This window comes from Leopardus geoffroyi, chromosome D3, assembly GCF_018350155.1.
Source record: "Leopardus geoffroyi isolate Oge1 chromosome D3, O.geoffroyi_Oge1_pat1.0, whole genome shotgun sequence".
Classification (NCBI taxonomy): Eukaryota; Metazoa; Chordata; class Mammalia; order Carnivora; family Felidae; genus Leopardus; species Leopardus geoffroyi.
In genome coordinates, this window is record NC_059339.1 from 72,491,206 (window position 1) to 72,505,865 (window position 14,660).

The 14,660-nt window shown below is 38.0% G+C and overlaps 1 protein-coding gene across 4 annotated transcripts in view; it reads left to right on the forward strand.

Moving 5' to 3' along the window:
* The window catches only part of DCC (DCC netrin 1 receptor), a 1,140,843-nt gene that overhangs the window by 1,070,024 nt on the left and 56,159 nt on the right, over window positions 1–14,660 (forward strand). For all 4 annotated transcript variants that reach the window (XM_045458871.1, XM_045458872.1, XM_045458870.1 and 1 more), the window contains 2 exons: window positions 7,936–8,162; window positions 12,529–12,645. In XM_045458871.1, the coding sequence (XP_045314827.1) occupies window positions 7,936–8,162; window positions 12,529–12,645 (344 nt within the window). The remainder of the gene's footprint in view (window positions 1–7,935; window positions 8,163–12,528; window positions 12,646–14,660) is intronic.

Here is a 14,660-nt window from a genome sequence, read left to right on the forward strand (position 1 = left end):
ACACAGAATCGGAAACAGGCTCCAGGCTCTGAGCCATCAGCCCAGAGCCTGATGCGGGGCTCGAACTCACGGACCGCGAGATCGTGACCTGGCTGAAGTCAGACACCCAACCGACTGCGCCACCCAGGCGCCCCTTTTAGCAACATTTAGAAAATGGACTTCACCATGTCCCAATTCATGGCCCTGTCTGCAATTATGTGTAAAATGTTGGAGATGTGTGTTCCTTTGAAAGTATTTATCAATTCTGGCAAGGAGGCCTGTAGGCATTTAACCAATGCTTGTTGCACGAATGACTACCAAACTCAATGTAGTTATAATACAGTGGAGTATTTAGTTTGGAGACAGTACTTAGGATAGAAGAGAGATCCTAGAAATTCACAATGTTCGGATTTCCCGGCTGTGGTTGATTCTCAGAAATTCAACGTTTTGAGGGGTTTAAAAAATTTTTCCATATTATGCAATTCTAGGTTATAGCCCATGCAGAGGATGATACATCAAAGTCAAAGTTTAGAATGGAAAGATGGTTTTAATTCAGTTTATCCCCTTCCAGCAACATCCATAACCAGCATATTAACCTTGTGTCAGAAGTTGTGGGAATCAGCAATAATCTCCTGGTTATTCTCTGCCTGTCTAGCACTTTTCAAATCCAGCCTGATATGTCCCTTTCAGCTGTACTCTCTCACTGAATTGGCTCTGATAAGATCTTCCCTTGATTTTTTTTTCCCTTTGGCCTCAGGCATAGTGCCGGCTCTGAAAGCCTGAGGCATTGGGCCTATAGGTGGCTGATTTGACAACTATATGCTACACACAGTGTCAGAGAAAGATTCTCTAACAAATCATTGTTTCTCTTCCCTTGCTAATACCTTAGTTTCTCTTTTTAAAAATCCTATGACCCATTTGTTGATCTGTATTGTATCTTCCAACCTTTTGAAGTGAGGTATTTAGAAATAGGATACAGGAAGATGTACAAGCTAAAGAAAGTGACATATGAGTGTAGATGCAGTCTTTGTATTTAATTTATTTATATGGCAGGACAAATTTTATATTTGGCTGCATGTGTGAAATTGGGCTATCTTCGAGTTAGTGATGGCTGATGTGCTAATCCATTGTGCTTAAACAAGAAGCCAGGCAGACTGAGTTTAACTTACTCTCATGTGTGAGCATTCTAGGAAATCATAATTACACAGAACCTCCAGTGTGCTGGACATTTAGTGAGGCTCTGGAGAAAAAAGAACTGTAATGGGGTGAGGCATTTGACAGTCTCTTGGTGGAATAATCCCAGGAATGGGGCTGTGCAGACATAGAATGGGAAGACATCTATGTGACAGGCTGCTGAAGTAGAGCTGAGAAATATTCACGTGAAGGAAAGCGGGGAAGGCACCAAAACCAAGCTTGGCCTATTTCATGGTGGCTTGAAAAACATGAATGTGTTCACTAAACTAAGTTTAATCATCGGAACCACCTGTAGTGGGGTGTTTTGTTTTTTTCATTTTCATCCTTTTGAGAAGAATGTTGGCGGATTATATGGACCTGATGAATTGGATTCTTGGACATATTTTGTTTCCTCACAGAGAAAATGCCAGTCTTCTCCATGTGCAAAAGTGGCATTTCATGCTATTTTTAGAAACTCTTAAATTGTCTTAAATCCCATGCTAAGCACTTCTTAAGAGCTTGAAGGTTTTATTTAGAAAGAGTAGAGGCTGAGCCCTCAATAGAACTCATTTTTAAATTAGGAGATGAATGAAAGAATAAATCACTCCGTGAATGACTGAAAACCAAAGAAAGTGAATTTATAGCTTCTGTCCTACTGCCACTTTGGTTTTTCCTCAGCCTTCACTCAAAATCTCTTAATATTTACTTGGCATATTTTCACAATTTTTCCTCATCTATCTTTCTTCTGTAACAGACCCATTGCCTTTCATCCTGGCCTCTCTGTTTGTATATACTAACAGAGAAAATGTGAAAAAGAAAAATTTCTCCTTCAAGATATTCCTGAGTTTTAATTTAACTTTTCTTGATTTTACTGAGGATCCTTCCTCCTGATACCACCATCACGGAGACTTTTTGAACAAATTAAATGATGCAGATGAAAGCAAAATCAATTCCAATCTAAAACAGAAGTAATGTCCCTTACAGAACCCTCAGAAAAATGAGAGTTTCATGTAATTAATAAAGTGAAATAGGAAACACATTCATGGGCTGCTTCAAAATCTCTTTACCTGTTGGTGCTGGAGACTGTAAATTGTCTTTGTGTTTTATTGGGGCTCTTGAATTGCATCCAATGGATTTGAAGCATATTTATGTGCACTGTTCGCAGTACATCATTCAAGTTAATGTCCATATATTTTATTGTATGGTTTTTCGTATACACATAGTTATTTAATAATGAGGTAGTTATCTGATTGATTCACATTCTAGTTGGTAACGTTTTGTTTTTATGATATAAAATAACAGAAGGTAGAACCCAAGTTCTGGTTCTGATTCCCCACTTCTTGAATTAAAATAGTAGTGGTTAATGAAACCTAATCCCTGAATGTCAGTTTCCTCAAATGAGAAACAGGGATAAATACATTCTGTCATCTTCTCTACCTCAGAACACTGAAACTCCCCATGGAATGCTATCAAGTTGTAGAATCACATGGTAACATGTGGCATCAAATTGATATGAGATAAAAATAATTTTGTATTTCTTTTTGGTTATTAATTTAAAATTGCTTACTACTTTGAAGAGGGACTCCCCTTACACATTTTGAATTAGTGAAATCATAGTAGAATATCCTAAGATGGAAAAAATGTGTTTGTGAAAGCTTAAATTAATGGGGAGTAGGTGAGGGGTTTTGTGCCTTTTAATAAAGTAATGACATTTTCCTGGCCAAGCTATAGAATATGGAATATGATAAGTTAGAATGTATCTGTAGATACTAAAGACAAAAGATTTTACATTGAGAATACGCTGGAAATCCAGGACGCATGGTTATCACATTTTAAAGGCAGTTACCTGGGTAGATTATCAACAGCTTGTACGACTACATTAAATTTAAATATGTAAGTAAAATTCAAGTTTTACTTGATAGAGTCACCAACTGACTAAATGTCCTATTTGATGTGACAAGTGTACAGCAACTTTTAAATATTAGTCCACATTCTTAACAGAAATAATCATTTTCAATGCTGACAATCAAATGTTTAAACTCTTACATGAAATCTACTGTAGCTTAGGTTACATTCACTGATTTTCAGATTTTTAACAATTTAATTATTTTTCCCTATCCCACAGAGGCAACCCCTTAGGGTTCAATATATCTTCAGTATATCTTAATTCCACCACAGAAAATGCAGGTTTGTTTGAGTATCTATGACACATGTTCCCTGGGTTTCCAATACAAGTGTTTTCTTTTGCTTTTTATATCAGTTGGCAGAATGAAAATAATCAATATAGAGAATTAGGAAGCGGGAAACCTTTGGAAAAGATTTGGATGGAAGAAGTAGGGCGGGTACTTATACATCCTAATATATTTTTTCCTGGTGAACTTGAATCTTTTTTTCACATGCCCTCCAGCCCTTCTTCCTTTCTGAAGCCTTTTGTAAATCCCCAGTGGGGCAAAGTGTTCTTGCCTCAACCTTCCATCAGATCTTGGACACACACCTATCTGACCACAAGAATTAGTACAGAACTATTTGCCTCCTGTGAGGGACTTGAACAGAGGATGCCTAAGCAGAGAAGGGGGTTTAATAGTTTATTACAATGTGAAAAAGAATCTGTGAAATGATAGTTTTGTAGAACTTCAAAGGGCACAGTCTTGAATAAAATGGATACTAAACCAATGTTGGCTTTTACCCTTTCACATCCTAAACATACTGATTAAAAGTGATTGAGGAAACAAACTTCTCTTACAGTAATAGGTTATGTGCAAAGTAAGAAACACAGAAGCCAATAAAAAATCAGAGAATCTTGCCAAAGAAAATACTTCCAAGTCGATAATGAAAAATTCTCATTATTTAATTCAAGTAATTACTATGTGTTCAGTAAGTAATCTGCATTATACAAAATAACAGATCTGATTAATGTTAACCCTTGAGCTAAAGATCTTTCTGCAATTCCCCACTGACTTCCTGATACTATTAAAAATATTTCTGTTGGAGGCAAGGCCTCCTGTGATTTGGTCCCTCCACTTTTTCAGCTTTACCAACTGCCATGATCCGTTGCCTGCTCATGACTCCAACAATGCAGAAATTCATAGTAGCCATGCCATTTTCCATTCATTTATTAAGCTCCCAATGTCTCACCTATCTTTTGCATTTCTAGTACTTAGCACATTTTTTTGGCACATACTCAGTATTCTGTAAATGTTCACTGAATAAATAAATGAATACATGTTGCAAAACAACGGATGATGTTGGATAAGTGAATGAAACAGAATTTGCTGTAGTCTCACGGGAGGAAATCAATACACACTCTGGGAGCATCTGGCCGGCTCAGTAAGACAGACGGTCATCAATGCAAGGTGAGTGGTAAAGAGACAAGGGAAATGATTTAGGTATGTTAAGATGACACTGACCTAGCATGGTCAGGAAGGCTTCCTGAAGAAGAGAGGCTTGAAGAAAATCTTCAAGAGTCAGTAGTTTGTAAGTAAATAGGATTGTGAAGGCATTCTGGGCAAAAGTACAATGAGAGAGGGAGGGAGACAGAGAGAGAGAACAAAAAACATTAACACTTGATTATGCTGTGAAAACTTTGCCCCCCAGTATGAGAAAGAGACAGCAGAGAGCCTTGAAAGAATGCTTGCTTTGCCTTTATTCAATAGCCCATGGGGTGAGAAGAGACCCTGGCATCCTATGGCTATTTTTGGAAGCTGGAAGATTACTGGTACCTGTGAGAAAGGGTGCATGTAGGGAGGGACCAACATGTGACATATTGTATATCTAATGCAAAAACTAGGTTTAAAATAAAAACAAAAAAAAATTCACTAAGGTGGTGTTCATCAAACTTGAAGTGCATCTGATTTCCCTTGAGAGCTGTTAAATCACAGACTGCTGGGCCCCACCCTCTCCTGCCCACTTGCACCCTCTCACCCCCCCATCTGCAAGTTTCTGAACTACAGTGGAGCTTGAGAACATGCATTTCTAACAGGTTTCCAAGTGATGCTGATGCTGCTGGTCCAAGGACCACACCTCAGGACCCATTGCACAGGTTCATCTGCGTACAGATTTTGAAGATTCCAATGAGGAGACAGAGGATCAAGGGGACCACAGTGGGTCCTGTATCAGAGAACCAGCAGATGGACAGAAGGCTGAGATGACAACTCAGGTTTTAAGACAAGTCTCAGTTCAGTTATGAGCAAATGTCAGTTTTATTACAAAACCTGCTGCACCTGGTGGCTGGGCTACTACCACCCGCAGGGAAGGGAGGCCTGTTCAAGGTCAAAGAATTCTTTCTTGATAAGAGACATGATAGAAAACAAAAGTAGTTAGTAGATGGCCTTTCATAGAATATATACAAAAAGGAAATAAAGTTTGTTTAGTCTTTAGATTCTTTTTTTAAGTTTTTTTAAAAATGTTTATTTTTTATGTTTTTCTGACAGAGAGGTGGGGGGGAGAGAGAGAGATCACAAGCAGGGGAGGGACAGAGAGAGAGGGAGACAGAGAATCACAAGCAGGCTCAGTGCCATCAGTGCGGAGCAACCCTGGGGCTCCAACTCACCAACTGCAAGATTGCCAGCTAAGCCAAAATCAAGAGTCAGATGCTTAACCGACTGAGCCACCCAGGCTCCCCTAGAGTCTTTAGATTCTTGGCTGACAGCTAAGTGGATGAGTAGCTTCTCAGAAAAGGTCTTAATCTAACTAAAATCCATCAGAAAAATGTGTATGCATTTTATGAAGAATGATAATTTTTTCCCAGATAGAGGCTATAAATCACACCATACAAAAAAGCTCTACCTCAGTCAGATTTGGAATTTTTTTTTTTTTTAGTAAACTACATTTGTGGATGCTTGGTACTGAGATTATAGGGGCTGGTGAATGAAGAATGAATGAATGAATGAATGAGGCATGTGTGTAAGCAAGAGGAAACCAGAATTCATAACTTATTTTTAGTTTAAAAAATTATTTGACACATTTCCCTCCCACACCTATTTAAATATTGAGTTATTATGAAAACATTGGCCATCTTATCCTGGATTTGGGAACTGGTACTTCTCTGTATTCAGTCTGATAGGCACTGGGATTAAAAAGTGGTTTAGCATTTTGATTTGTTAGAAAGATAACAGGGTGAAATCTCCAAGTCTGAAAATGACATTAGATTGTTCTAAGAAGTGACCAGGGGTAGATTTACATAGCAAGCTGTGTGTCATTTGCGGACTAGTACATTTGGGCAGGTGAAGTATAAGGAAATGAATTCAGGGAATGGATGGTTAGCAGAGAGTTATTATCTTAGATATAAGAAAATGATCTAAAGGTTATTACAGACCATTGTCAGAGTCAGTGTGGGACTGCTGCCAAGAAATCAGCAAAATGCGGGAGCTGTAGGGAAAATATTAGAACAGAAAATACTGCATTATTTCTGTACTAAACTACTTGATAAATATTAAGTCTGGCATTCTTTGTCTCCTATCCTTATCAGCACACTTCAAAAAAGATAAAAATATATTAAAATTCAGCAAGTCACATCACTAAACATGTATTAATTGACGAATGCAAAGGTTATTTTCAGCATTGGAAAATGAAGCCGCTCTCAGTGGCCTGGACAGGTTACAAAGAGTTTTCACTGAAGTGGTTTGTTTGAGTCATTTAGCAACCATGAAAACAGCTATCCTCATAAACCATTTGTTGCAAGGGAGGAAGTGAGAGGGAGTTACTTCTCTCTGGGGCTCTATCAAATGTTGGATTTAAACCATCTGAATTCTGTCTTAGAAGAGACATTATTACCAATAGAAGATACAAGCAGAGATTTTAAAAACTAGAACTGTAAAGCAGAGGTTGAAAACTTTCTGAAAAGGGACAAATAGTAAATGTTTGAGGTTTTGTGAGACATGTGGGTCATACATTCTTTGTTGCAACCACTCGACACACTGCAGTGTGAAAATAAATGAGTTCAGTAGGATTCCAATAAAACTTTATTTACAAAATCAGGCAGTGGGCAGATTTGGTCTGCAGGCCATACTTTACTGATGCCTACTGTAGAGAATGACTAGCCACGAGTATCATGCTACTTTACTTAGCCTAAAGGGAGCATTTGAATCTGACTAGCCCCAAAAACAGACTACCACTGAAAAATGAATTTATGGTTGCTAAATTCTTATTGAGGAAAATAGGAGATAATTGAAGCATACTTCTAAACTGTATTCTTCTCTTTTCAAAGGATGGATCCTACTGTGTTTTCATCCAGATACTTAGTAACTCCAAGGCAAAAGTGCTTTTATTCTCCTTAGAGTGTCCTCATTCGGCCTTTTGTCTTCAAATAGCACATTAAATTATACAGCTGAGCTATAGACTTTCTTCTAAACCCCAGTCTTGGCTGGCACAAATTCTGGCCTTTTTATTTCCATTTGCCCTTTCAACACGACTCCTTCATTTATCTCCTAAACAGATGTTGCAGTGAAGTATCTTATGACTGGCTCCAAAGATTGGCATATGGCTCCATCTCACCCATTGTCACCTTGTGGGGAATTTGTAGCTGGTGAAGCTAGAGTCAGACGCTCTCTGGCAGGCAGCCGAGGCCTTGGGGATTCAGCACCACTGCTCCTATAATGTGGTGAATCTCCAGGGGAGACGAGGAAAGGCAGCCAAGACATGCCTGCCAATTCCTTGATTTCACAGCTTTCCTCCTGGGAGCCCTCTTCTATCCTTCTCTGCTTCTAACTTGAATTGACTGAGAAAAGAGAGGAAGGACCACTGAATAGAAGCATTCACAGTTGCTTTCTAATTTTTCTTCCATAGGAAACGGGCCACCCACAGTGTTGGCAAAAGGAAGGGCAGCCAGAAGGACCTCAGGCCCCCTGATCTTTGGATACATCATGAAGAAATGGAGATGAAAAATATTGAGAAGCCATCAGGTACTGACCCTACAGGAAGGGACTCCCCCATCCAAAGTTGCCAAGACCTCACACCAGTCAGCCACAGCCAGTCAGAAACCCAGCTGGGGAGCAAAAGCACCTCTCATTCAGGTAACTCTCTCATCTCAGGCATCAGGACAACCCCCCACCATTCTGAAACTTTATTTACAAAAAGTTTCCTCTTTGTCTCCTCTTTGATGGAGACATCTTTCCCTTCAATCTGTGGGTCATTTACCAATAGTTAAAATAATCTGATGTAAATTTGGTTGATTAACTAGTTTCTTTTCCAGCATCCTATTACCTGCCTTTTATAATTGCAACGTTACTTAAAACTTCTAAGAGGTAACAGGTGGTACATTTGGGAAATACTGAAATGTGAAAGCCAAATGAACTTACTGCTTTTTGTTAAATCTCGAATGAGAGTTTTGTCAAAATGTGAAGGTATTTGTACACTTTTTTCATTCCTTATGTCTATGGATAATTGAAAGTTGATTTTAAATTTGCTCTCACGGCACCTGGGTGGCTCACTCAGTTAATCATCGGATTTTGGCTCAGGTCATGATCTCACAGTTCGTGAGTTCCAGCCCCGTGTCGGGCTCTGTGCTGACAGCTCAAAGCCTGGAGCCTGCTTCAGATTCTGTGTTTCCCCCTCTCTCTGCCCCCCCCCCTTGTTCATGCTCTCTGTCTCTCAAAAACTAATAAAATGTTTTTTAAAAATTTGCTCTCAATTCATTGCATTAAAAAAATCACACTAGAGTCACATGGCACGTGAAGATAATAACATAACATCTCCTGTTATTTCAGCCTTGGTTACTGTAAAGATCAACTTTTGTCCCCATGTAATCACATTATATGATCACTAGCCTAGTTTGATGGAGTCTGTCTGCAGGTGATGTTGACATACAACGTGATCAGAAGAAAAAAGCCTACTGTTTAATAAATAGGCACAGAACAATTCATGTCTAGGAATAACTAAGAAAATCTAAAAAGTGGTTGTAAGATATTTCACTTTCTGTTGTCATCATATTTTTGAACTGCTTATGGAAAGCAGAAAAATCAACCAAGTACTCTCATCAAAACAAAACAAAACAAAACAAAACTCTTGGTCTACTCATGTGTTTGCAGAATGAGTAGCCGTTGTTTTAAAACTGAATTAAAATATTTTAGGTATTGGAATATGTAACTGGCTTACTAGACTTTTTCAGCTTAGAATTGTTTAAACAAGGAATTCACTTACTGATTTTTAACCATGAGTTGTTGAGTATACTTTTTCTAGCTCTTAAAGAATATCTCAAGCAGATTCCTTAACTTTCCCATCATTTTCATTTGGTTAAACTGCATTCAGGTTCTGTCCAGAACTGCCATCTGAAATCTAAATTAAAGGTTCTCCTTTCCCTATGGCCAGCTAGACTTTTGACTCTGAGGACTAGGGCTGTAATTTGTTCTTTAAAGCTTCCAGCACCTTGGAGGAGAGGTGGGGATGGGACAGAAGGAGGGGGCACAGTCTGTTTCAGAAACACCTTTACTTATTCCTCCTACTTATTTGTTCTTCCTGGCTTTGTAGGAGGATGGGGAAGGGAGATGAGAAGAGAGGCAAGGAGAGAGGGCAGAAAGGACAGTTTGAAGGGCTGTGCTGCTTTGTGAGCACATGGACTGTCCTCATGCAACATCCAAATTCTGGGTCTCTTGTGAAACACAAGTATGAATTCTTTATGAGATCCTGTGGGCTTCTTCCCCTGGCTCATTACACCATGTGAGATATCAAGTCAGGGCTTACCCCACTCCTACCAAGAACAGCTCTGTCACCCTCACTGTTTTAGGTGGGTCAGGTGCACTTGGGTGAATTCCAGCAAGAAGACTCAAGCTTGAGCAACTTTTCAAGTGCCCACTTGACCCAGAAGAAGCTCCTACTTCTTTTCCAGGCCAAATGATGAGAGAGCTTATACTCCACTGCTGTCACTCGTTCAGTCTTGCTCTCTTCAATAACCTCTTCTGATTAAATATACACAGGGTAGACCAGCAAGCCAGCTGCCTGAAGAGACTACTATCTGGAGAGTGAATGAAAGGTAGATCTCTTTTGCAGGAACCTCCACACTTTACAGGTGTTTATTCTGGCAGCTTTGGTTCCTAGTGGGGCATCAGGAGGAGAGCATACCTCTGCCTCCCACTGGAGGGGACAGAATTGCTTCTCAGCCCGCAGAAGATTTTGCAAATTATTTCTAGGACTCCTCCTTCTTTATATTTCCCTTTATCATTTATATACTAAAATGGCATTTGGAGTGGGGACAGCCAGACTACTTTTGATCATTTAATAAGTCCTGGAAGAAGCTTAACTTCAAGTGATGGCTGTTTTGGTTTTTTGGTTTTTTTCTTTTGTTGTTTTTTTGTTTTTTTTTTTTTTTTTTTTAGAATGAGAGGGTTCTTGTGCCTATTTGTTTTTAATTTGAGGACCTACTTGCCAACTGTATAGTAAAAGGAAAGTAGCACTCAAAATCCTGCTGGTTATATTTTCCATTATAGTAAGCATTCTCTGTACTCTCCTGGTTAAAAGAACAAAACTCCATGTCAATTAATAGTATACTTTTAAGTGCTCTGGTCTAGTAGGAAACTTTTAAAACATTTTTCCGTGGGGTAGACTTTTCTGAATGATTTTAGGTCAGTCTTAGGAGTCTTATTTCCCTCTTCTGTCTTTTGTGTAGTTTTTTCAAATATTCAACTTTGAGTCATAGCTTTGCTGGAAAATATTATTTATTTTTGTGCCTGTAGGAAATCCAGAGTTTGTTTGTTCTTTCTCCTTTAGTCGTTTCAAAAGGTTACATCTTGTGTAGCTTTATTGTCTTGTATAGTTCTGTATAGATTTTTGGAGGATGTTTGGACAGATACAAATCTAGGCAGCTGCCATTATCTGGGCTGCATAGAAATTTCCCCCATCAGTATTTTAAATTTTGAATTTTATTAACTACTATTTTAATTTAAAAAAAGAATATGTGCATGTAATTTTAAAAGAAAAAAAATAGTACAAAAAGTTGTGAAAATAATATCCAAAGGAAGTAAAAAGTATGAGTGCCTTTCCCCATCCCCAAATTCCTTATCCCTTTCATGAAAGGAAGGCAATGTTAAGAATTTTGTGTGTAACCTTTGTATACAAATATATATATATATATATATATATACACACACACACACACACACACACACACACACATATAATATATAATATACAGATATATTTACATTTATATATTTATACACATACAAATGTGTATGTATATATAATATGCTTTCATATGTATATTACACAAATGATACACATACTATTCAAAACTTCAGCTTTATTGTTCTCCCATCCAAGTACTAACCAGGCCTGACCCTGCTTAGCTTCCAAGATCAGACGAGATGGGGCGCGTTCAGGGTGGTATGGCCGTAGACCAGTTTTATTGTTCTCAACATGTATTTTTTTTTAAATGTTTGTTTTGGAGAGAGAGAGACAGAGACAGAGAGCGAACAGGGGAGGGGCAGAGAGAGAGGAGACAAAGAATCCGAAGCAGGCTTCAGGCTCTGGGCTGACAGCACAGAGCCCACATGGGGCTAGAACCCATGAACTGTGAGATCATGACCTGAGCCGAAGTTGGACACAACCGACTGAACCACCCAGGTGCCTTTCAACATGTATTTTTTATATACATTTTAAATCTACATAAACCATTCTTACGACTTTTAATGACTCTTTAGAATGACATTTTGTGGCATTATAATAAATGTATATAACTATGCCTAGACTTACTTTTAAAAAATGTAGTTTATTTTCTGAGTTTTTATAATAAGATGTAATGTCTTTGGGTCCTAAGTACTAGTTGCATAAATTGTGGTAAATTCATACAATGGGATGTTAATGGAACTGTTAAAGAATGATAAAACTGGGGCACCTGATTGTCTCAGTCAGTAGGGCATGTGACTCTTGATCTCAGGGTCAGGAATTCAAGTCCCACATTGGGCATACAGTGTACTTAATAAAATAAAATAAAATAAAATAAAATAAAATAAAATAAAATAAAATAGATGGTGCTCATAAACTTAGAAACATGAGCATTTTTAAATACATAAATAAATAACACTGACTTGACAGAGAAAGACACTCATATTATTGAGACGTTTACAAAATGATATATATGGTATAATGCAACTTTAGTAAAAAATATATATATATTAATATATACCTTCTCACTTTCACATATAAACACATAAGCAAACCTGATAAGGAACAAAATATAAACAATGGTTCTTTCTGAGTAATGAGGTTATGATACATTTTATTAATGTTTGTGCAATGGGAGTATATTGATTGGGTAACAAAAAACTAGGTATTATTATTTAAATATCAATAAAATAAAAAAGGCATTGGCATGCCTGGCTGGAAATTATGTAAAGTGTCGCATCATTGAAAAAGGTGTATCTCTCAGTATTGTTTTTCTTGTAGGTCAAGACACTGAAGAAGCAGGGAGTTCCATGTCTACTCTGGAAAGGTCACTGGCTGCCCGCCGAGCCCCTCGGGCCAAGCTTATGATTCCTATGGATGCTCAGTCCAACAATCCTGGTGGGTAAAGATTGGAACCACAATGAAGAAATGAAGGGTTTTCTGTTTTCATCTTTTCTATATCAAATTATCAAAAATATTTAGAGTTTCCCCTGAATTTTCTGGGCATCTGGACAAAATGAAGAATGACTAAAACCCTAATTTATAATTTGAAGTCAAACATACACTGCTATTGTGGTTTCTCTTGTATACAATCCAATTGCAAAACAGATGGCTACAGTGTTAAGGAATTGTAAAAAAAATATGAATTCATATAAAAAGAATGGAAATTTCTGTCACCATTATTGATCTTATTCTAATGATCACATTCATAGTTGGGTTTGTTCTTTTTTTACTTTTTTAATGGATCCCATTTCCAGTTTTAAATAATCTAGCACCCTTGAAGCAAGTGTTAACAGATATCCAGTTACTACCCTCTTATTTTTGAAGTTTTCTGTCATATTCCCACATTTACTGAAGATATTAGCACACCTGGGGATCGCCGCCCTTCTAGTTACCTCTGTGATTAATCTTGGTAATTATAATTTCCATGTAGGTAATTCATCCAATGACAGTAGACTGTTGGTCCCTTTATGGTGCCTACAATGATACTGGCTCCTTCCCACCTCAATTCATCAAGTCCGTGTCATGCACTAAACCAATCATTGTAACCCTTATAATCTCCAGTTTCTATCATCCCTTTTTTCTATTTGTTACTTTCCTGCTCACTTATTTTATTCCCCCCTTGCCAACAATTCTTCAATCCCACTAAGACCTCCAGTGCATTAACTCTGACACCTTCCCACTGTCCCTCATCTGCTTCCTGTCCTGATTTCCCTCCAAACTCAACTGAAAAGTCATAGTCATTTATCCTCCTCAATCCCTTGCAAACACCCTCATCTCTGTTGGTCCTCCTTCCCCATCATATTCACCAGAAAAAAACTCAACCCTATTTAATTAGCTCCACTCTACTAACAGCTGATTTATCTGGAGAAAACACATGACTTCCTTGCCAGGTATTAGCAGTCATGTATTTGGTAATGCCACTCATTTCTCCATTCATTCATTATTTCGGGTTATAAAATGAATGTCTTATATCCATTCTTCTCAGACTCCCCAAATCTCTCTTCTTTCCCCATGCTCAGCCAATAATTTGGCTTCTTACATTACCAAGAAGAGAGAAGCATTGAGAATTGGTATCATTATCCTTCCATCAAGTCTAGTTAATGTGTTTGTGCTCCTGTCTCAAGCCAGGTCTTTCCCCTGTTGCCATCCCTTCTCACTTACTTGGGGAATCTTGTAAGTATCCCTTCCATTTCTGGTATCATCCATTTTCTCTCTTCATAGATAATTCCAACTGGCATACAAACATTCTGTCACAACTGCTGTTTTAAAATACCATCTTTGGGTACTACTTTCCTCTCCAACTACAGCCTATTCCTCTCCCTTCCCAAAAAACTCCTTTAAAAGTTGTCTATACTGGCTTTTCCCTCTTTGTAATCTTCCTTATTAGTTTTAATGAGACAGTTTCTGTCCACTGAAACCAGAGTTTCAAGGTTATCAATAATCTCCACATTGTCAAAATAAATGGTCAAGTCTCAGATGCTCAGCAAAATTTGACATAGCTTCTCACTTTTTTTTTTTTTTTTTTTTACTGAAACACTATCTTCACCTGCCTTATGGTATACTAAATGCTCCTGGTTTTCTTTCTTTCCCATTGCTGCTCCTTTTGAGTATCTTTTACTTATTCCTCCTTTTATGCCCAGTCTCTAAGTCAGAGAATGCCCCACAGCTCAGTCTTCAGCCTTTTCTCTTCTACCTACCTAGATCTTTCTATGATGTCATTTTGTTCTGAGAGCCTTAACGCCATCTAAATCTTAATAAATTCCAAATTTTATCTCTAAGTTAATCTCTTATCATAACCCATATCAAGAACCTGACCACAGTTCTAAACCTGTAACTAGTCTCTTTTCTTTAGCTCTTGCCCCTGTAGTGAGTTGTCTATAGAGCAGCCATTCAACTGTATGAATTAGATG